Source organism: Silurus aristotelis (assembly GCF_946808225.1).
Source record: "Silurus aristotelis genome assembly, chromosome: 20".
NCBI classification, from domain to species: Eukaryota; Metazoa; Chordata; class Actinopteri; order Siluriformes; family Siluridae; genus Silurus; species Silurus aristotelis.
Genome location: NC_139593.1, coordinates 20,780,934 through 20,804,869, shown reverse-complemented (window position 1 = coordinate 20,804,869; position 23,936 = coordinate 20,780,934). Strand labels below are relative to the sequence as shown.

Genomic DNA, 23,936 nt, shown 5'->3' with positions numbered 1-23,936 from the left:
ATTTTATATCGTTATGGTTCAAGTCAAGTCAAGTCAAGTCAAGTTTATTTGTATAGCGCTTTTCACAACAGACATTGTCTCAAAGCAGCTTTACAGAAAACAACAGTGAAGGTGAATGGTGTGCGTTTGTCCCTGATGAGCAGCCGTGGCGACAGTGGCAAGGAAAAACTCCCTTAGATGATATGAGGAAGAAACCTTGAGAGGAACCAGACTCAAAGGGGAACCCATCCTCATATGGGTGACATAAAAAGTTTGGTCATAAATCTTTCAACAATACAGAACAATTTGTGATCATCATAGATCCAGCATCAGCTTCTCCATGCCAGGGCCTTTAAACACTCGGCATCTACTTCTCCATGATCATCCATAGGTCCATAATCTTCACGAGGTGGGACGTGACTGGAGCTGGCCAAACCTCAGGAAGCCTCGGGATGGGGAGAGAAAGAGAAGCAGTGGAGAGGAATTAGCGTAGCTGCTGTTCATGATATTAACAGCACAAGTTGATAATGTGCATGTGATCATATATTCTGTTCAGTAAAGTCTAGTTGGTTGTGAGGGTCTCATTCACTACTTGTGCTACTTGTTTTTTTCTGCTGATTTAATACCCAAATATCATTCCTGGTTACCTTAGATCATGCTCAGGTTTTTTCTTTGTTTTTGTCTACAGTCTTTTAGTGCTTTGCTTTGTGTGTTAGTATGTGTTTTTGCAAAAAAAATAAAATAAAATAATGAAGTCCCCCATTTGTGTCCACGTCCCATTTTTTTAAATTATTTTTAAAATCATATATGCAATTTGCTTTGTGTAGATTTTTCTACCAAAATATTGATATAATATATAATTATATAACCCTAGATTTAAATCTTTATGCTCCCTAGCAAATTGAAGCCTTTTTTCTCCCAATTAGCCTCACTGATAAGTAGTTTTCTTAAGGCTACACAGCTGTTTAGTCCCAATCCCTTTAGTTCCCTCCGCATTGTGCATGTGGAAATGTTCCTCCTTTAACTATTAAACACAGTCGTGAGTTCTACTGTTGTTTTTTGTTATTTGATTTCACCAAATGCTAAAGCAATCGCCGATCACAATCATTCAGGATTTTTTTCCGACCATATTTTTTCCTCGAAGATGATGGTTCCCAACTATCCTTCCAGTTTTTATTAATGCGTTGAACAGTTCTTAACTCAATTTTATCACTTTCATCAATCTCCTTAGATGTTTCTTTGCTTGATGCATTGCCAATAATTTGACCCTTCTGAAACAGATTAACATCTTTTCCATGTCCACAGGATGTGGGTTCGAACATGGTTGTTTAAGAACTTAGAAGCTACTCACTGCATCATTTAGAGTTAAATATCCTGTTGATAGCTGAAACTTTTGCTTAGTTAAATCCTGGTGGTGAATTATTTTTTTTGGATGTGCAGTGTGTGTGTGTGTGTGTGTGTGTGTATATATATATATATATATATACAGTGAGGAAAATAAGTATTTGAACACCCTGCTATTTTGCAAGTTCTCCCACTTAGAAATCATCTAAGGTCTGAAATTGTCATCGTAGGTGCATGTCCACTGTGAGAGACATAATAAAAAAAAAAAACAATCCAGAAATTACAATGTATGATTTTTAAACTATTTATTTGTATGATACAGCTGCAAATAAGTATTTGAACACCTAAGAAAAGTCAATGTTAATATTTGGTACAGTAGCCTTTGTTTGCAATTACAGAGGTCAAATGTTTCCTGTAGTTTTTCACCAGGTTTGCACACACTGCAGGAGGGATTTTGGCCCACTCCTCCACACAGATCTTCTCTAGATCAGTCAGGTTTCTGGCCTGTCACTGAGAAACACAGAGTTTGAGCTCCCTCCAAAGATTCTCTATTGGGTTTAGGTCTGGAGACTGGCTAGGCCACGCCAGAACCAGGCTGTGTGCTTCGGGTCATTGTCATGTTGGAAGACCCAGCCACGACCCATCTTCAATGCTCTAACTGAGGGAAGGAGGTTGTTCCCCAAAATCTCGCAATACATGGCCCCGGTCATCCTCTTCTTAATACAGTGCAGTCGCCCTGTCCCATGTGCAGGGTGTTCAAATACTTATTTTCCTCACTGTATATATATATATATAATGTATTATATTTGGATGTCTGACACATTATATGAGCCAGTTTTGATCATTCCAGTTGGGCCAGTTTTATATATTTAATATATATTATAGAATATAAGAACTAATCATGAATGGATATAACTAACCACTGACATTTTTGGCATCATAATTTTGACTAAAAGGAAGATCATTATTGCTTACAGGAGAACCTCTTTTATGAGGAATGTCTTCTCAGAGGATCTCGAGTTGAAAATTTGTAACCACAGAGCACAAGTTCTATCGGTCCTGCATAAAAAGGACATCAAAATATGGATATTGGTAACATCCTGAGACACCCCTGTACAGCATATGAATCTGCTCCCGCAAAGTGAATTTGGCTTTGTAATACACTGTAGACTGAGTGATCTATAATCGTAATAATGGCAAATGAATGACTTTTTCAAAAAAAGAAAAAACATGTCATGTGTAAAAGATAGAGGTGTAACCCATTCAACCCACTGTCATTCTATTGTAATTGGCTCTAGATAAAAATGTTTACATTTTTTTTTTGTACTTTATGTTCCGCCTTGTAACGAGCATCTTCAGTTGTCATACAGGTCATGTGCTCACCATTTTTTGCCCTGAGCCACATATCATTATTTCCTGAGCTGCTCCCACTACACACACTATATTCACAAAAGTATTGAGACCACAGACTTTTTTCAGGTATGTGTGCTTCTTTCTTCAAAACTGTTTTTGTGGGTGGCATTTAAAAATTATTGATGTAATTTAAAATAGATGAATTAATAAAAAATCCTTAGAATTATTTATAAATAAATAGCAAAATAAATAAAAAAACAGAAAACTTTTTGAAATCACAAATTCGAACAAATCGTTTGTCATAATGGCTGCTAGTGAATGATTAAAAGCTAAACACACACGCTCCATAGACAGGTTTAAAACTTTGGTGATTGTGACTCAGTGATGTCACTGTTTCTCCGTTTTCTTTTATGGTCAAGTTTTTTGTCGCCAGGATTTAATTTGACTTCCTTTAACGCAGTTATTGTGTGTTTTCTTCGGCTGAATATTGGGGTTCTGGATTGTACATTTTTACAACCATAGAACACAACAGAATTTTTTCTATATTTTTCATTTGCACACAAATACATTTTATGTTTATGCCTTTCTTATTTGCTTTCTTTCTTTATCTGCTTGGATAGACATTCGTTTTTACGCTAAGTGTCGGCATCATTTTATGATGGTGATGACTTTATTTATTTATTTGTAATCGTGATATTTTTTAATCGATCCTTGTTTATAATAAGGATGTATCACAGAAAACAGTGAAAAATACTGCTTTTTTTTTTCATCTTGAAGGTCATAAAAAAATTTTTATTGAGACTATTTATTTTTGCATTTGCATTGCAATTTCATTTACATTTACTTTAACATCTTCACGACATGACATTACAGGCATTATATATATATATTACTAATAATAATAATAATAACAATATACAGTATATGTAGTATATCTAATCACATGTCCAACCTCATGTCAAGTGTCGAAATGCTCCAAAATATTTTGAGGAGAAAAAATAAATAAAGATTTGCAGCAAAAAGCGATAGATAGAGATAGATAGATAGATAGATAGATAGATAGATAGATAGATAGATAGATAGATAGATAGATAGATAGATAGATAGATAGATAGATAGATAGATAGATAGATAGATAGATAGATAGATAGATAGATAGATAGATAGATAGATAGATTCCCTAAAAGGTTTTCTGAGGTGTAAAAAATGGGTTCTGTTAAATACATTTTGCAGCCCTTTGAAATAAACAACTTGGTTGTCTGAACAGAAGAAGAAAAAAACAGAAGAAGAAAACAATCCATATGAAAAAGAAAGAGGTGTAACCCATCCAACACATTATCATTCTCCTGGTTGAACACACTGTTGGACTTTTCATTTGTGTGGTTTTTTTTGGCTCTAGATGAAGGATTTCAGTATCAGTATACACAAAAAAGGTTCTGTGTATGTTCCAGCAGGTCATGTGCTCACCATTATGTCTGTCTTCTCAGAATTTAATTTACTATGTGAAAAAAAAGGATTGCTATTCATGCTATAACCAGGTGTGCTGCACATGATCAGTAAAAACATTCCCATACAGTCTTATTAAGATAAATAGAGTGTGGAAAGAAAACACTCCTGGTAGGATTCCACCACCAGCATGATCTGGCAATACCATTACGGTGACAGATTCTATGAATAAAAAAAAAATCCCAGCTGCTGGTTATACAGCTCTACAGGGTAATATGACAACCATTTGCATGTGCCTAATTTGAATTGGCTCAGGGTTATGCATCTTTATATCCAGCTGGCCTTTCAGTGTGCAAATAAATATTGGTATGTTTCATATTTACAGGTTAATTGTTTTTTTTGACGTTAGAACATTGGGCATCGCTGTTGTGAATAATTGTCAGATGGACGCTGAGAAGAAGCCGATGCGGGTGCTGGTGACGGGTGGCAGCGGGCTTCTGGGAAAAGCCATAGAGCGTGTGGTAAAGCAGGAAGGAGGAGCGGAAAAAGGGGAGAAGTGGATCTTCCTCAGCTCTAAAGACGCAGACCTGACGTGAGTCCAAGCCCCTAAAATGCTGACACCACCTTAAATGTTATCACCATTTCACAAACCCACACTTCACTGTGGAATTATTTATAATGTCTATCCTTGTCAATGAAAATCGCAGCATCTGTTCAGCTCTGCTACCTATAGCTTTGCCCCCTGTCTTTTACTTAGTACCACTGTCTCTAAACAATACAACATCGCAGGTTTCACCACAGTCCTATAAACTTTCCCTTTCACTCTTGCAGATACTCTTCTATCACAAATAACTTCTGCTATCACTCTTCTCCACCCACTCCACCCTGCCTACACTCTTTTCTTCACTTCTCTAACAAATACTTTGCACTATTGTACTCCAAGTACCTAAACTCCTCCACCTTTTATATCTCTTCTCCTTTCATTCACACACATTTACTCTGTCTTACTCCTACTGACTTTTATTCCCCTTTCTCTCCAGCAAGTATCTCCATCTCTCCAGACTCCTTCAACCTGCTCTCTGCTCTCACCACTGCGAACAGGAAAGGGCTCAGAGCCGATCCTTGATTCAGTTCTATCTCCAACTTAAACCAGTCTGTCGTTCCTAATGCACACTTCACTGCTTTCACACTGTCTTCATACATGTCTTGCACCACCTTCACATACTTTTCTGCCAGACCTGACTTCCTCATACAATACCACAACTCCTCTCTGTTGTACACTTTCTCTAAATACACAAACATACCCGACCTTCTCGATACTTGTTCATTAACATACTCAAAGCAAATAATGTGTCAGTATTGCTCTTCCTTCAACCATACTGTTGCTCATAGAGAGAGTTTCATGGCTGAACATGTTCTGTCCGAGCTGAAAAACACATTCTTACCAATCAGACCAATCAAACACCACACTTAATAAATTATTTGCAAGATTGATTATAATTCTAAGAAAATTTCATAAAGATAAAAATGATGTGATGGAGGCAATTAAAACGAATATTTCTTGCACTTTTTTCTACAGAAATGCAGCCGAGACTAGGGCCATCTTCGAGAAACATCAACCCACACACGTTATTCACCTCGCAGCTGTAGTGGGCACCTTCATGAGCACGACAAAGAACCTAAATTTCATGGTAATTAATCACTGTGACTCAGAAATACACACATATACTGTACACACACTCGAGGAACCTTTCTCTATTAGCTGAACCAACACTTTTAAACTGTTTTCAGAGGAAGAACCTGACCTTAAACGATAACGTGCTGCAAACGGCTCATGAGTTTGATGTGGTAAAAGTGATCTCCTGTTTGTCCACATGCTCTTTTCCAGCGGAAACCACCTACCCCATCGATGAGACTATGGTACACACAAATACAGAACAACTGTAAACAGTTTAGTAGCTACATTATTTTTATACTTGTAGACTCATATAATTGAGCCCATATTTGGGGTATCATCCTGCCAGCTTTGAAAAGTGGGTGTGCACAAATGGGTCTCATATTCCCTCCAATCATTATCATGGGTTAATGATTAGCTAATGCAGATTTAGCTCCCTGTTGAATAAAACTAAGAAACACATCGTTTTTTTCCAACTGACCCTGATAGTGGCATCATGAATAGCTCCAGCTATTGTGCAGAAGATAGTAATTTTAGCCCACTGTGAAGATCTAAAATCTAATACCAAACAATCTTGTTCATAGATCCATAATGGTCCTCCTTCTGAATCGAACTCGGGCTACGCCTACGCCAAGAGGATGATTGATGTACATAACAGGTTTGATCAATTTCAAAGTATTAACAACCTCCTGTAAGAATGTTAATTTAATATTCATGAAAGGATTTTCCAGTTTCAGCATTTGACCTTAAAGGTTTTCATTAGTTGATTTTGTGGTTACCTTGCAGTAGGCTATTTTCTAAAAGGGTGACTGAGTTAATATTGTGTGTTTATGTGCAGGGCCTGTTTTCAGCAGTATGGACGGCGGTACACATCTGTTATTCCCACAAACATTTTTGGCCCTCATGACAACTTCAGCGTCGAGAACGGTCACGTTTTACCCGCACTCATCCACAAAACCTACAAGGCGAAGAGTAAGACCAACTGTCAAGACAAACTGATTAGACAAACAAATGTATGACACTGCCCTTATCCACAGCGACTTAAGGTTATCTCATTATACATACATCTAGACTATTTTGTCTTCAAAGTGACAATCTGCTATCATTCTTGTTCCATGTATGTGCTGTGGAAGTTAGGTATGAGTTGCAGTCAGGTGAGAACGTTTGTGTTGCAAGTAGAACAGGCAAAACAGGATCAGGTACCGAACCAGCAGTGGGTGCAAAATAAACTGTCACTCGCTGGTTGCCATCACCTTTGATTCGCAATCTGTGCTTTTTTCTTCTGGGGCCACATTAGTAGAGATTTGCCTGGTTGAAAAGTCATGATCCTTGGAGAATGAAACGCAGCCAATCAGTGAAAGCTGTGGTAATTATGTGATTATCAGATGACACACAAGCAGATTTAGAGAGAAGGTTTTAGAGAACTGGTCCTTTTATTATTTGTCTCAATTTGAAACCGATATTTACTTTCGTCACTTTATTTAAAGGGATGTATTTGTATGCATTCAAGATGATGATGTGAGTGATATCATGGCCAGTTTTCAGTTTTATTCATGATTATAGATTAAGATAAGCCAGGTGATCTTATCTGTGTGTATTGTGCCATCCGTAATCACTGTTAGGGGCTTTTCATAAGTACACAGTGTTTATGCTCTGTGAACTTGTCAAAACAAGTTTATTTCTATAGCGCTTTTCACAACAGACATTGTCTCAAAGCAGCTTTACAGAATTTAACAGTTAAGGTGAACGATGTGTATTTATCCCTGATGAGCAGCCATGACTTGAACAGGTAGACTGGCCATGGCTGATTAATGAATACACGGCAATGCTGAAACTGTTGTGTAATTGTGTGTTTTGTAGGAGATGGAACAGCTCTGGAGGTCTGGGGATCGGGTCGAGGACTACGTCAGTTCATCTACTCTGTAGATTTGGCCCGCCTTTGCGTGTGGGCTCTAAGAGAATACGATGAAATTGAGCCCATCATTCTCACAGGTACTCATGTGTACTCGGGTACACATAACGCAAGAAGTTTAATTTTATTTTAAATGACAGACCTTATGCTTCGTATGTGTTTATTACTTTGCTTTGGATTCAACATGTTTAAAACTCAGAGTGGCGCAGGGAAAGGGGTAATTTTGGAACTAGAACTTGGTGACAATGGGGTTTCGGCAATTGTTTGTAGTGCGACCTCGTTTAGAACTCCTTGGAGCAGTGGAGTGGTGCGCAACGAGCCATGAGTACATCATGATCATGTCTCGTCTGCTCATCCAATAACAACGTGGGTGCATAATTTTGAAGAAACAGCTCAACACCACAATAATGCATGTTGTTGAATAGAGCGGCGAGGGCCCCTCACAATTGCAGATCAAACAGATATGATATTCTCTAGTGTGAGGGCCATTCGAGCACCACCTGGGTACTTTTTTTAGGCTGAACCCATATCTTTGAGGTTAGCAGAAGAGACATAATCATGACATCGTAACTGGTAAGGATGCTGAAATTCCCTTTGTGCAGCATTCACATTATCACCATTCTTATAAAAGGTTTCACATCGAACGTTAGTTGAGAACCACTCCACTGCTCCATTATACCCAATGGCAATGGGTTCTAAAGGACCTTGAACTGGTTCCAAACAATTGCAGACAATCCGGGGTCACAAACTCCTATTTCTAAAGTTTCCTGTTTGGATGCACCAACCTGTACTGAATTTATATCATTTCTTTTAAAATTTTGCAAGTTGGCTTGTATAATACTGAGCTTTGGCACTGTTTCCTTACTCGGGCTTTCTCTCACACTGTTATGTTCACAGTTGGAGAAGAAAATGAGATATCCATTAAAACTGCAGTCGATGTGATTGTGGAAGCTTTCGGCTTCACAGGACCTGTGATTGTATCCTTTTTTTTCGCATATACAAGCTGTGTGTGTGTGAGAGTCAGTAAAATACAAAGTATGGCCTTTGACTGATGTGTTCAGTATGATACCAGCAAACCCGATGGCCAGCTGAAGAAAACGGCAAACAACGCCAAACTGATACGCTACCTTCCTAATTTTACCTTCACTCCATTCCATATAGGTAAAAACATACACACATAATATAAAGGATATTACCTGTGCTATATATTCTGGACTTACCTGTGCTTTATCCTCAGCTGTGAAGGAGACATGTGATTGGTTAGCTGCTAATTACGACATCGCTCGCAAATGACCGTCCAGCTTGAAACTGATGAGTGACACGTTCTTCACACTTTGCAGCATGTAATGTGAAGCACCTGTCAACGCTCTTCAGCCACAGTTTTCCATAAAATCTCAGGATATCGGTTTACAAATCGATTTAAATTTAAACTGGTGTGCCTTATTATTCTGATTATATCATCTAAAAATCATGAACCCTAGAAATTGTATTGTTTATAAAAATCATTGTGGTGTCTGGAGAATTAAATGCAGTCAATCGGACAACTGTGGGAATTATGTGATTAAAAAATAATACACAAACAGATTCATACAGATTCATACAGATTTAACTATATGTCTCATTTTCTGAACTGATATTCACTGATATTCTATTTTTGTAAAATTGCTGTAGGGGTGACCTTGGAGAAACATGGCAGCTGATGTAATATATCAATATATACATACATGATAACATAGCAATAGCCTTTAGGTGCCAGGTTTTAGTCTGGAAGGGCCTGTGTGGGTTTTACAATTACTATTTGTTACACTGTATAACAAGATTCTAATAAAACCTTTCCTCAAATCCGATGACCGAGTGTGATATTGTGTGCTCACCACGACAGATTACACACTGTTCCACATGAGTACCAATGAGTTCTTTTGTTTAATCATTTATACATTTGCTGTAGTATTTATAAGAGGTGGAGGTAAAAAAATCCAATGCATCAAGTGAAATCGGGAAACGATACAAAGGCAATCCTAGAAAGCTTAAAACATAAGATCAAGGACCAGAGTATCACTAAACAGAACAAAGACGGCTGTTAGCAAAAGCGAGCAAATGCTGAGCAATATTTAGCACCAAAACACATTCATTTGTTTCATTTTACTATTTGTTTCATTCAGCATTTTATTCCCTGAAATTGATTGTCTTTTTTATAATAGTGTACAGGATCCTTCTATCAGTTTCACCCAGAGGGAATTCCTAGAAATGAGAGTAATGTATACAGAAATATATCAATTCTTTAATTACTTTACAGAGACAATGTCTGTCTGAGAGCTGTCTGTGTAAGAGACACACATCCGAGAATGATGTATGACCTTTATCTACACCTCTAATTATCTACATACTCAACTTATAATCGTAGAGCAGGTCAAAACCAGAAGCTAAAAAATAGGGTTACAATGAATGTTGATAGGACCTATAGGCATGAATGCACAATGTGGACAATTCAAGGAATATACAAAATCACAAAGTACAAAGTAGAGAAGAACGGTGAAGTGTGTGTTAATATAACATATGTCTATGGTCTACTTAAATCCAAAGTTCCCTTTTCTCGAGCTGCAAAAAAACTGTCCTGTGCTTATCGCAGTTTGTGACCAGTCATGAACTGGAGTGGTAAATGGAGCAGAGGTTGAGGAACTGTTCAAGCCAGATTTCATGCACCCTGCTGCCACTGCTGATTTACCTGCTCCCTACTCTCACTACAAATAACATATCAACCACAAACCTCATAGTCCACAGAGACTCCTGCCCGACCTTGTCCATCATCCTGTTCATCACAGGAAATGTCATCATCCTGCAAACAGGAAAGGGCTTAGAGCCAATCCTTGAAGCAGTCTGTCTTTTCTACTGCACACTTCACTGCTGTCACACTGTCCTCATACATGTCCTGCACCACCCTCACATACTTCTCTGACACACCTGACTTCCTCATACAATACCACAATTCCTCTCTTGGCACCCTGTCGTACGCTTTCTCTAAATCCACAAATACACAATGCAGCTCCTTCTGTCCTTCTCTATACTTCTCCATCAACGTTCTCAAAGCAAATAAGGCATCTGTGGTGCTCTTCCTCGGCATGAAACCATACTGTTGCTCACAGATGGTCACCTCTTCTCTCAGCCTGGCTTCCACTACTCTTTCCCATAACTTCATGGTGTGGCTGATCAACTTTATTCCCCTGTAGTTACTGCAGGTCTGCACATCTCCCTTATGCTTAAAGATCGGTACCAGCACACTCCTTCTCCATTCCCCAGGCATCCTCTCACCTTCCAAAATCTTGTTAAACAATCTGGTTAAAAACTCCACTGCCATCTCTCCTAAACATCTCCACGCTTCTACCGGTATGTCATCTGGTCCAACCGACTTTCCACTCTTCATCCTCTTAATCGCTGCTCTCACTTCCTCCTTACTAATCCTATCCACTTCCTGCTTTACTAACTCCACATCATCCAACCTTCTCTCCCTCTCATTTTCCTCATTCATCAGCTGCTCAAAATACTCCCTCCATCTTCTCAACACACTCTCCTCACTAGTCAACACATTTCCATCTCCATCCTTTATTGCTCTAACTTGCAACACATCCTTCCCAGCTCGATCTCTCTGCCTGGCCAATCGGTACAAATCCTTTTCTCCTTCCTTAGTGTCCAACCTCTCATACAGCTCCTCGTATGCCTTTTCGTTGGCTTTCGCCACATCCCTCTTTACCTGCTGCCGCATGTCCTTGTACTCCTGCCTACTTTTCTCATCACCCTGTCGATCCCACTTCTGTTTTGTTAACCTCTTTCCCCTTATGCTCCCCTGCACTTCCTCATTCCACCACCACGTCTTCTTGTCTTCCTTTCTATTTCCAGATGTCACACCAAGTACCTTTCTAGCTGCCTCCCTCATCACTCCTGCGGTAGTTTCCCAATCATTCAGCACCTCTTCACCACCACCGAGCCTCTGTCTGACCTCTTCCCTGAACCTCACACTACAGTCTTCCTCCTTCAGTTTCCACCATCTTATTCTTCTTTCAGTCCTTACCTCTTCTTCTTCGCCTCCAAAACCATCCTACAGACCACCATCCGATGCTGTCTAGCTACACTGTCCCCTGCCAGCACCTTACAGTCTCCAATCTTCTTCAGGTTGCATCTCCTACATAGAACATAGTCCACCTGTGTGCACCTTCCTCCACTCTTACACGTCACCCTATGATCCTCCTTCTTCTTAAAATAAGTGTTCACCACTGCCATTTCCATCCTTTTAGCAAAATTTACCACCATCTGCCCTTCCACATTTCTCTCCTTTAGGCCATACCTACCCATAACCTTCTCATCACCTCTGTTCCCCTCACCTACATGTCCATTAAAGTCTGCCCCAAACAACAATCGTTCATTTCTAGGGACACCATCTACCACTTCATCTAATTCACTCCAGAATCTTTCCTTCTCCTCCATCTCACAGCCGACTTGTGGAGCATAGGCACTGATGACATTTATCATCATCCCTTCAACTTCCACCTTCACGATCATCACCCTATCAGAAACTCTCTTCACCTCCACTACACTCTTACTGAACTCTTCCTTCAGAATCACCCCTACACCATTTCTCTTTCCATCCACACCATGATAGAACAGTTTAAACCCACCTCCAATTTTTCTGGCCTTACTCCCTTTCCAATTGGTCTCCTGAACACACAACATATCTACCTTTCTCCTCTCCATCATATCAGCTATCTATCTCCCTTTACCAGACATAGTGCCAACATTTAAAGTACCAACCCGAACCTCCACTCTCCTACACTTTTCCTTTCCCTGTCGCCTCTGTAGGAATCTTCCTCCTCTCCTCCTCCTCCTTCGGCCAACAATAGCCCAATTTCCACCAGTACCCTGTCGGCTAACGATACCTGTGGCGGTCGTTGTTAACCCGGGCCTCGACCGATCCGGTATGAAATTCTTATTCGTGACCCGCATATTTGATTTGGCACGTTTTACGCTGGATGCCCTTCCTAACGCAACCCTCCCCATTTATCCGGGCTTGGGACATGCACTAAGAGTGCACTGGCTTGTGCCTCCCTAATGGCTGGGTTTTATATATATATATATATATATATATATATATATATATATATATATATATATATATATATATATATATATATATATATATTCATTCATTCATTCATTCATTTTCTCCCGCTTATCCGTAATTCGGGTCCTAAGCAGGCCCCCGCCTTCGACTGCTGCCCAATCCTCACAGCACCGTCCCTTACAGTCCCTCCTGCAGGTGGTGAGCCCACGGGAAGGCGGCCCCACGTCACTCTGACGTCACGGACCTTGATATTTCACTCGTAAGGGACCCCCGGAGCATAGAGGGTTAAGGGCCTTGCTCAAGGGCCCAAGAGCGGCAGCTTGGCGATACCGGGGCTTGAACCCAGTGCCTTAACCGCTGGAGCCACCACTCCCCCATTATATATATATAAGACGACACCTAGCGGTTAGTCCAGGGTACTACAAAGATACAATTCACATTTTTTTTAATATTTCAAACATATTCTGAACTGAAGATAAATTTTATTCACTGGTACTCATTCTGTTTTAAGGTTTACTTACTTACGAGCTATCATGAGGTGTAAAAATCATAAAAGCATATTATTATATATGATTATTGATCATGTGTGTTTTGCTTTTCTGTCGAGTGGCATAATAAAAATAACTTTATTGCAAAGAAATTGATTTACATAATCAATGCTCAGGTTGTTTGAGCTACTTATGGATTCTGAGTTATTATTAAGGAAGTCAATGTGTGCCATGTAAACATTGACTGCTTGTTGGGAATGTTTACACTGCTGCTCTCTCAGCTTGTATATTTAGCAACTGAAATACAATAAAAATGGGTTCATGTTAAATAAGTTTGTTAGATTAGTTAAATGAATTGGTTTCTAATGCGGGTTAGAATGGATTAAGCCAGTGCGAATGCATTAATCACTGGCTACCTGACACTGATTTGCATGAACTTGATTTAAATTGTCATTATTTACACATCATCTGTGTGTAAATCAAGCTGGGCTTTTAGTGTCTAAATTCATATTCACATTCCTAATATTTGTTTTGGCAGATGGATAGTAAAAAGAAGCCGATGCGGGTGCTGGTGACAGGTGGCAGTGGCCTCGTGGGGAAAGCCATAGAGCGTGTGGTGAAGCAGGAAGGAGGAGCGAGGGAAGGGGAAGAATGGATCTTCATCAGCTCCAAAGATGCAGACCTGACGTGAGCTTCAAAACCCAGCCCTAAACACGTTATCATCATTATTATTGTCTTGTCACCATTTTTTTTTCACTATATAAAGAATAATATTAGAACAAGAGCATTAACATGAACATTGCAGATCAATTACATTGCTTTGATTTAAGCTCACAACCTTTAAAGCAGAAATCAACCATCTTAACCACTGAACTACCACTTCCCCAACTAGTGGCAGAGACTCTTCTACAAAAACCTCTTCACAAATCAGACTTATCGTTGTTGAACTGATATAATGCAAAGGAAAGTGATGATGTGATGGAGTTATGAATAATATTTCATGCACCTACTTCGAGAAATATCAGCCCACACATGTTATTCACCTCGCAGCAATGGTGGGCAGCCTCTTCATGCACATGAAACAGAACCTAGACTTCTGGGTAAATCTCATACACACAAACAGACAGACAAACACATATACACACGCATAAATTCTCATTATTAGCTGAAATAATTTTTGGGTTTTTTTAGAGGAAAAACATGGCTATTAATAATAACGTGCTGCACATGGCTCACGAGTTTGATGTGGAGAAAGTCGTCTTGTCTTTGTCCACATGCATTTTCCCGGATAAAACTACTTACCCGATTGATGAGACTATGGTACACACATACACACACAACTGGCACATAGATTTGTACTTTAGAATCGATATTAGTATAGTCAAATAAAAAATTCCAAATATATATTTCCTCCTCTTTAATCATTATTATAATCCATATTCACTTATATGGTGCTTTTAACAGCAGGAGCCGATGTTGATTTTGATCCCTATTCAATAAAACTCTAGATATAGATATATTGGATAAATCTTTATGACTGCAGCAGCAGGAACAAAGTGTGAAATCTAACACTGAATGATTTTGTTCATAGATCCATGATGGTCCTCCACATGAGTCGAACTCGGGTTACTCCTATGCCAAGAGGATAATTGATTTATATAACAGGTTTGTCACATCTCACCAGTGGTGGGTCGTGCATTTGGTACCTGGGTCTTCAGTGGGGAGGTACCCGACTTAATCCACCTCTCAATATCACTATTATGTCACAATTATAGAAACCATCAATACTGTACAAAAACACAATAAACCAACGCATGGCAATACAGAGAGAGAGAGTGGAATCTCACATATGGAGGGTGAAGACCATTTTACTAAAGCAAGAAACCCAGTTAAGTCTCAGTTCAGAATCAATATTTGTCTAATAACATGACTAAAACATAAAAAATGTCATTCAAATTTAAAATCTTGGTTAAAGTTAAAAGATCTATTTATAATATTCTCTATGGTAAAAAGGCCAGCAGTACTGACTTTGAAGGCCCTGGGCAGATTAGATTCACATGGCAGCACATAGAGACTGAAATCTGATTGGACAAAAAAAAATCTAACATCCACATAAACGTACTGGAAGCAGTGCAGCCGAGAGAAACATTACAAAATGAAGAGAATAAACTGTTGGAAATAAATGAATACAATTTCATGAAACAAATATCAGAATTTAGGTTGAAAATGTAGGTCAGTGCTTCTGATAGTGTTTAGGCCAGCAGAGAAGGCTTTGCTGACCAGTGGTGACCGCCCACCTCTGCATCTCACTATCTATACTTTATTTGGTGGGTGATTTCATTTCAGTGTGTGTGTGTGTGTGTGTGTGTGTGTGTGTGTGTGTGTGTGTGTGTGTGTGTAGAACCTGTTTTCAGCAGTATGCACGGCGATACACGGCGATCATTTCCACAAATATCTTTGGCCCATATGACAACTTCCACCTTGAGCATGGTCACGTTTTATCTGCACTCATCCACAAAACCTACAAAGCAAAGAGTAATACATCTCTCTCTCTCTCTCTCTCTCTCTTCCTCTCTCCTTTCTCTCTCTCTCTCTCTCTCTCTCTCTTTTTCTCTCTCTTTTTCTCTTTCTCACACACAAACAAACAATATGTAAAATATATCTAGTATCAGCACCCAATAGAAGAAATAGAAGTCATGTTATAAGGCGCAGATCACCAAGTTTTATACAGGTGGCAGTCAGGTTGGGTTGGGCTACATTAGATTAGCTTTGTGAGGTTAGCCAGGTCAGGTTAGGCCTGGATAAAAGTTATCATGAGAGCGTACAATATTGAAACTGTTGTGCAATGTTGTGTCTTTTAGGGGACGGAACAGCTCTGCAGGTCTGGGGTTCGGGTAAAGGACTACGTCAGTTCATCTTCTCTCTCGATGTGGCTCGTCTTTTTGTGTGGGTGCTGAGAGAATATGAGGAAATCGAGCCCATCATTCTCTCAGGTACTGATACACGTATCACAAGACATCACAAAGTGTGTGCAGAAACATGGACCTTTTTACTGTCACTCAAAAAAGATTTTTTTCAATCACTGCCTTTTATTTTAAAGTTAAAATGTTGGTTCTAGAAGGTTTGAAAAAGTCAAAAGGGCAATTGTACTAGACTTTGGAACAGTTCCAGCTGCAGTTCTTCCTCCACCTCACCAGAGGGAGCCTTCACCCCAATACTAGCACTTCCAGGTCTAATGAACATCTTCCTTACCTGTAATATATGTTACATATTCTGACTGTCCACTTGATAAAAGGTAATTTTAGTTAATTTTATCAAGTGGACAGTCAGAATGTGTAACATATATTAGTAGTCAATATTAAAATATAATAATAATAATAATAATAATAATAATAATAATAATAATAATAATAATAATAATAGTTAACGCCTCGTATCTATTAACTGAAGCAAGGTTTACCGTAACTAAATTAATTAGCAAGAGGGGCAGTCAGCGAGAAAATGTCCAGTAGCTAATTTAACTAATATACAGTCATAAAGATAAACCATATGATAGCCGCTACATCTCACTGGTTGCGCAATGAGGCGCTTCCGAGCAAAGAATGCAATCACGTCAGATTCGATGTCGTGCGCTAAAATGCTCCCCTGCCACAGACTGCCGCACTTATCTCATAATTATGAGATAATAAGCCATAATTAAAAAATAATAAGTCATAATTATGACTTAGTAAGCCATAATTATGAGTTAGTAAGTCATAATTATGAGATTCTTGCTGTTTGTTTGTTTGGTTTTTTTTATCTTTGTGAATGCAATGTGCTTTCGTACTTTATTTTAAACAGCCTTTAAAATATTTTTATGTACCTTTTAAAATGAAATAAAAAAAAAAAAAATTAAATATACTTTTTTTTTTTAAAGCATGTGTCTTTTAAAATTACTTTTAATGACCTTTGGTGATGAATTGTTTAATGTCTCTCTCTCTCTCACACACACACACACACACACACACACACACACACTGTTTTGTTTGCAGTTGGAGAAGAAGATGAGATAACCATTAAGAATGCAGTCGATGCAATTGTAGAAGCATTCGGCTTCACGGGATCTGTGGTTGTATCCTTTAATTTGCATATACAAACTGAAAGTGAGAATAAAGTGTGAGTGAGAGAGTGTGTGTGAGTGGGTTTGTGTGTGGGTGTGTGTGTGAGTCAGTAAATGAGAAAAACACAGTTTGGCCTTTACCTGTTCAGTATGACACAAGCAAATCAGACGGACAGCTGAAGAAAACGGCGAGTAACGCCAAACTGAGACGCTACCTTCCTAATTTCACCTTCACTCCATTCCATACAGGTAAAACCTGCACACACACCCACCAACAGAATATACAATGTATGTGTATAATATGTGCAGCCGCAGTATGTAAACAAGACTGCAAGCAGTAGTAAAATTAATACTGACCACATGTACTTTCTGAGCAATCATCCAGCTTTAACTCAAAAAATATATATTTTTTGATATTTTCACTTTTCAGTGCTACTGTTTGCTTTCATACACACATGCACAGCCGACATTTGATTATTGAGTTGGAAACAACAAGATCGTCTCCTCAGTCCATCCTCACTTCATTCCTAGCTTGTCCCGGAATAGTTTTTTGAGACATTGACAAATCTACAATTACTTAGACAAATACACAAGCACACACCCAAAGACACCAAACATAAACCCTAACATCCACAAACACCACACCCGTACTCATGCACAAAGGCACATATTGATTCTGGCTTAAATTGTGCTTTTCCTCAGCTGTGACGGAGACATGTGATTGGTTTGCTGATAATTACAACATCGCTCGTAGATGACCATTCGGCTCAAACCACCAAGTGATGAGCTTTTTTCTTCTTTAAATCTATCTGATGGAGCTTTGTAATCTCATTACAGTAATAAATAAATAAAAAAAAAACACCTTTATTTGCCATCTAAGCTTTGTCTTTTTTTTGCTATAGAAAGAGGTAAAAGTGTGAAAAAATTCGACTGGTTAAACTTCATTTATTAGCTGACAGACATTTCTTGACTTTTCTTGCTCTTTGTTGTATTTTCTATTTCATGATGAACTGTTTATTTTTAATACAGTAAAACCCTGTTGGACGAGCATAATTTGTTCTTGAAAATTGCTCGTAGGTCCATTTGCTTGTATGTTCGAACTGATTTTCCCCCTATAGGAATGAATGTAAAAGTGATTTAATCAGTTCCAAGACCTCATTCTATCGCTAATTTCTGCATTGAAAAGTATTTGTAGCCTATTTTAACAAACAAATACACCGCAAATTACCGTAATGTAAATATAATTTAACACTTACTCATGTGGTAGTGGTTGATTGCGAGTGTGAGACGCACACCACCCTCGTAACCTTCTCGGTTTCCATGGTAATTCTATTTACTTTCGTTTTTACAGCACCATCACTAATTTTCTTGGAAAACATTTTTCAAGATTTCTAGTGAAATAAAAACATAAAACTAAAAAAAGTTAAGTTTTTGCTGCACTGAACAACGAGAGCGACCGAGTGATACGTCATCAACTAAGCGACTGATGCGACCCTCCGCTGAAAACGGGGAACCGTCAGCGTGGGTTTGCTCGTGCCTTCGAAATTTGCTCGTGAACCGGGGTAAAATTTTGCGAGCGAGGTTGCTCGTATCTCCGTTTGCTCGTACTATAGGTTGCTCGTACAATGGGGTTTACTGTTGCACCTTTAGTTTTTCAGACTTCTGTTGCCTTGTTGCAACTTTTTAAAGACTTGTTGCAGCCATCAAAATGAATTATTTAAAATTATGCTTGCATATGTTTTTTACGTTCTATTGTGTCCACCAACTGATCTCAGTAAAAAGGGGGCACCATAACCTCTCTAGGGGGCAAGGTACCCTGTTGTTCCAAGCGCTATAGGGGGAGGAGTGCCCGATGTTGAACATCACCTATAAGCTCTCGGTGCAGGAGAGCCAGTACAGCAATATCAAGAGTTTCTGGCAATCAAACAGGCAGTCTTCACCCTCTGATACTGTCATCTGCGATGGGCCTTTACTCTCTGTTCAGACCACACCCCCAGCTAAAGATTGCTAAAAAATATTGCAGCAGAATAAATTGTGGGGCCACTCTACTGGATATTAAGGTGTGCAGGAAATATTTTGTGCCTGTAGACAATGTCTCATGTATTTCAGACACATTGACGCTCCAAAAGAAAGAATGGAAATACCGCAATCCATATAACAGAAAATAAAGACTATTACAATCTGGTACTTTTGAAAATGAATGTGGTGAACAGTTGTTATTCATATTATCACCTGAAAATGGCAGCAGTGTAGGTGTAGAAGTAAGAAGTACCTGGGTTGCTTACAGAAGACACATGGCAAAAAAAAATTAAAAATTAATAAATACACACACACACACACACACACACACACACACACACACACACACACACACACAGCATCTTATTATCCATGCCAAACTTTTTTACAGAGACCGTACATGTAGGACATTTTAGAGACCAAGTGAGAGATGCCCAATTGAGATGGTTTGGACATGAGCAGAGGAGTGACATGGGGTATATCAGTAGGAGAATGCTGAGAATGAAGCCACCAGAAAGGAGGAAAAGATGAAGACCAAGGAGGAGGTTTATGGATGTGGTGAGGGAAGACATGCAGGTAGTTGGTTTGAAAGAGGCAGATGTAGAGGACAGAGTTGTATGGAGAGGAAGGATCCGCTGTGGCGACCCCTAATGGGAGCAGCCGAAAGTAGAGGAAGAAGAGCAATTGAAGTAAATATGTTCAGATTTGATAGTGTGAAATTTGAAAGATTTCTACACTTTGTGTAATTAAACAGATCGAAAAATAAAAAAAGGAAAAACTTCATTTTTCTTTGTGTGTGCATGCTCAGAAATAATAAAAATCTGCTTTTATTATTAAATTAGCGAACTGACTGGTTAAAATGCGGAAACTTAACTCAAGATCATTTCCATCCCTCACATAAAACCGTTACAGTTTGCCGAATCAACTCTCATCGTTCTCGTTTGTTTAAAAGAACCGATTCCTTAAAGCGTCCTCATGGGTCGAACTCGGGGTACGCCTACACCAAGAGGATGGTTAACGTATACAACAGGTTTGTCACATCTTACAACCTTGAAAATAGAAAGAAACACTGGAGAGATTTTTGATCAATCAACATTTATGGAAGGAGTCTCCAGTTTGAGCAGTTGGTAGCAGTCAGAAGAAAAGCTTTAAAGCACTGTTTTAATGTGCATTTGGCATTTGTTTGCGTGTTCTGGGGTGTGCGATTGAGTTAATATTGTGTATGTGTGCAGGGCATGTTTTCAGCAGTTCGGACGGCGATACACATCTGTCATTCAAACAAACATTTTTTGCACGCATGACAACTTCAGCATCGAGGACGGTCACGTCTTACCTGCACTCATCCACAAAACCTACAAGGCAAAGAGTAAGAAGTGTGGGTGCTGAGAGAATATGATGAAATCGAGCCCATCATTCTCTCAGGTAAACGCTAACGATGCACACCTTTCCCAAGACATTAAGTAAAGACACACAAATCATTAGAAGATACCCTTTGTTTAAAAATGTGTATTTTTTTGCTGTCACATATTGTTTGGAATTAACATTTTTATTTACTCCTACACACTAGGTTTTCTTTTTAAATAACAGTATTTATCTGTGTAAAGCTGCTTTGAGACAATGTTCATTGTTAAAAGCGCTATACAAATAAAAATGAATTGAATTGAATTGAATTATTTCATTGCATAACTCTTGCTCCACAATGTTTCTTTCGAAAAAAAAAACTAAGAAAAAAAGTATGATAACGTCTATAATTTATCATTCCTAGTAATGAATTTTTGCAAGTTCATCACGAGTCAGACTGAATTATGCATGGTCATTAGGGGGCCAAGCACAGAAAATGCTAATCTGTATGTTTATGACCATTATATTTAAACCCAGCCATTAGGGGGGCACAAGCCAGTGCACTCTTAGTGCCGGTCCCAAGCCCGGGTAAATGGGGAGGGTTGCGTTAGGAAGGGCATCCAGCGTAAAACATGTGCCAAATCAAATATGCGGATCACAAATGAGAATTTCATACCGGATCGGTCGAGGCCCGGGTTAACAACGACCGCCACAGGTATCGTTAGCCGACAGGGTACCGGTGGAAATTGGGCTACTGTTGGCCGAAGGAGGAGAAGGAGAGGAGGAAGGCGTCTACAGAGACGGCAGGAAAAGGAGCAGTTTAGGAGAGTAGAGGTTCGGGTTGGTACTTTAAATGTTGGTACTATGACGGGTAAAGGGAGAGAGATAGCTGATATGATGGAGAGGAGAAAGGTAGATATGCTGTGTGTTCAGGAGACCAAGTGGAAAGGGAGTAAGGCCAGGAACATTGGAGGTGGGTTTAAACTGTTTTATCATGGTGTGGATGGAAAGAGTAATGGAGTAGGGGTGATTCTGAAGGAAGAGTACAGTAAGAGTGTAGTGGAGGTGAAGAGAGTTTCTGATAGGGTGATGATCGTGAAGGTGGAAGTTGAAGGGATGATGATAAATGTCATCAGTGCCTATGCTCCACAAGTTGGCTGTGAGATGGAGGAGAAAGAAAGATTCTGGAGTGAATTAGATGAAGTGGTAGATGGTGTACCTAGGAAAGAACGATTGGTGATTGGGGCAGACTTTAATGGGCATGTAGGTGAAGGGAACAGAGGTGATGAGGAGGTGATGGGTAGGTATGGTTTTAAGGAGAGGAATGTGGAAGGGCAGATGGTGGTAGATTTTGCTAAAAGGATGGAAATGGCAGTGGTGAACACGTATTTTAAGAAGAAGGAGGATCATAGGGTGACGTATAAGAGTGGAGGAAGGTGCACACAGGTGGATTATCTTCTGTGTAGGAGATGCAACCTGAAGGAGATTGGAGACTGTAAGGTGTTGGCAGGGGACAGTGTAGCTAGACAGCATCGGATGGTGGTCTGTAGGATGGTTTTGGAGGCGAAGAAGAAGAGGAGGAAAGTAAGGTTTGAAAGAAGAATAAGATGGTGGAAACTGAAGGAGGAAGAGTGTAGTGTGAGGTTCAGGGAAGAGGTCAGACAGGGGCTTGGTGGTGGTGAAGAGGTGCCGGATGATTGGGCAACTACTGCAGGAGTGATGAGGGAGGCAGCTAGAAAAGTACTTGGTGTAACATCTGGAAATAGAAAGCAAGACAAGGAGACGTGGTGGTGGAATGAGGAAGTGCAGGAGAGCATTAGGGGAAAGAGGTTGGCAAAACAGAAGTGGGATCGAGAGAGTGATGAGAAAAGTAGGCAGGAGTACAAGGAGATGCGGCAGCAGGTTAAAAGGGATGTGGCGAAAGCCAAGGAAAAGGCATATGAGGAACTGTATAAGAGGTTGGACACTAAGGAAGGAGAAAAGGATTTATACCGATTGGCCAGGCAGAGAGACCGAGCTGGGAAGGATGTACTGCAAGTTAGAGCAATAAAGGATGGAGAGGGAAATGTGTTGACTAGTGAGGAGAGTGTGTTGAGAAGATGGAGGGAGTATTTTGAGCAGCTGATGAATGAGGAAAATCAGAGAGAGAGAAGGTTGGAGGATGTGGAGTTGGTGAAGCAGGATGTAGATAGGATTAGTAAGGAGGAAGTGAGAGTAGCGATTAAGAGGATGAAGAATGGAAAGTCGGTTGGACCAGATGACATACCGGTAGAAGCGTTTAGATGTTTAGGAGAGATGGCAGTGGAGTTTTTAACCAGATTGTTTAACAGGATTCTGGAAGGGGAGAGGATGCCTGAGGAATGGAGAAGGAGTGTGCTGGTACCGATCTTTAAGCATAAGGGAGATGTGCAGACCTGCAGTAACTACAGGGGAATTAAGTTGATCAGTCACACCATGAAGTTATGGGAAAGAGTAGTGGAAGCCAGGTTGAGAGAAGAGGTGACCATCTGTGAGCAACAGTATGGTTTCATGCCGAGGAAGAGCACCACAGATGCCTTATTTGCTTTGAGGATGTTGATGGAGAAGTATAGAGAAGGACAGAAGGAGCTGCATTGTGTATTTGTGGATTTAGAGAAAGCGTACGACAGGGTGCCGAGAGAGGAGTTGTGGTATTGTATGAGGAAGTCTGGTGTGTCAGAGAAGTATGTGAGGGTGGTGCAGGACATGTATGAGGACAGTGTGACGGCAGTAAAGTGTGCAGTAGGTACGACAGACTGGTTCAGGGTGAAGGTTGGACTGCATCAAGGATCGGCCCTGAGCCCTTTCCTGTTTGCAGTGGTGATGGACAGGTTGACGGACGAGGTCAGACAGGAGTCTCCCTGGACTATGATGTTTGCAGATGATATTGTGATTTGTGGTGAGAGTAGAGAGCAGGTTGAGAAGAGCCTGGAGAGGTGGAGATATGCGCTGGAGAGAAGGGGAATGAAAGTCAGTAGGAGTAAGACAGAGTACATGTGTGTGAATGAGAGGGAGGGCAGTGGAGTGATGCGGTTGCAGGGAGAAGAGGTGGAGAAGGTGGAGGAGTTCAGGTACCTGGGGTCAACAGTGCAAAGTAATGGAGAGTGTGTTAGGGAAGTAAAGAAAAGAGTGCAGGCAGGGTGGAGTGG

The 23,936-nt window shown here is 39.8% G+C and overlaps 2 protein-coding genes across 6 annotated transcripts in view; both read left to right on the top strand.

The window, feature by feature from the left end:
• Positions 1-2,664: 2,664 nt before the first annotated feature.
• LOC310715554 (GDP-L-fucose synthase-like) lies at positions 2,665-20,789 on the top strand. 4 transcript variants are annotated; one of them, XM_083522069.1, is made up of 11 exons: positions 2,665-2,802; positions 4,532-4,714; positions 5,702-5,735; positions 14,330-14,410; positions 14,502-14,630; positions 14,902-14,975; positions 15,712-15,845; positions 16,172-16,303; positions 17,342-17,421; positions 17,559-17,658; positions 20,341-20,789. In XM_083522069.1, exons 2-11 carry the CDS (start codon positions 4,566-4,568, stop codon positions 20,511-20,513), a joined length of 1,086 nt encoding a protein of 361 aa, XP_083378195.1. In that variant the 5' UTR covers positions 2,665-2,802; positions 4,532-4,565; the 3' UTR covers positions 20,514-20,789. The 4 variants fall into 4 exon arrangements, with proteins under 4 accessions (XP_083378195.1, XP_083378197.1, XP_083378196.1 ...); XM_083522070.1 differs by lacking the exon at positions 20,341-20,789 and adding an exon at positions 18,112-18,276 and having other exon boundaries at positions 2,668-2,802; XM_083522071.1 differs by lacking the exons at positions 14,330-14,410; positions 14,502-14,630; positions 14,902-14,975; ... (3 more) ...; positions 17,559-17,658; positions 20,341-20,789 and adding exons at positions 5,914-6,042; positions 6,382-6,455; positions 6,636-6,769; ... (2 more) ...; positions 8,771-8,870; positions 8,947-9,556 and having other exon boundaries at positions 5,702-5,813.
• Positions 13,827-23,936, top strand: part of LOC310715544 (GDP-L-fucose synthase-like) — a 50,557-nt gene continuing 40,447 nt past the window's right edge. For both annotated transcript variants that reach the window (XM_083522034.1, XM_083522037.1), the window contains exon 1: positions 13,827-13,997. In XM_083522034.1, the coding sequence (XP_083378160.1) occupies positions 13,849-13,997 (149 nt within the window). In that variant the 5' untranslated portion in view covers positions 13,827-13,848. The remainder of the gene's footprint in view (positions 13,998-23,936) is intronic.

Coding starts and splice junctions, on each gene's coding strand:
- LOC310715554 (XM_083522069.1), top strand. CDS start 4,566: ATGGACGCTGAGAAGAAGCCGATGCGGGTGCTGGTGACGGGTGGCAGC. Junction 14,976..15,711: donor ATAATTGATTTATATAACAG/GTTTGTCACATC, acceptor GTGTGTGTGTAG/AACCTGTTTTCAGCAGTATG. Junction 16,304..17,341: donor CGAGCCCATCATTCTCTCAG/GTACTGATACAC, acceptor TTTTGTTTGCAG/TTGGAGAAGAAGATGAGATA.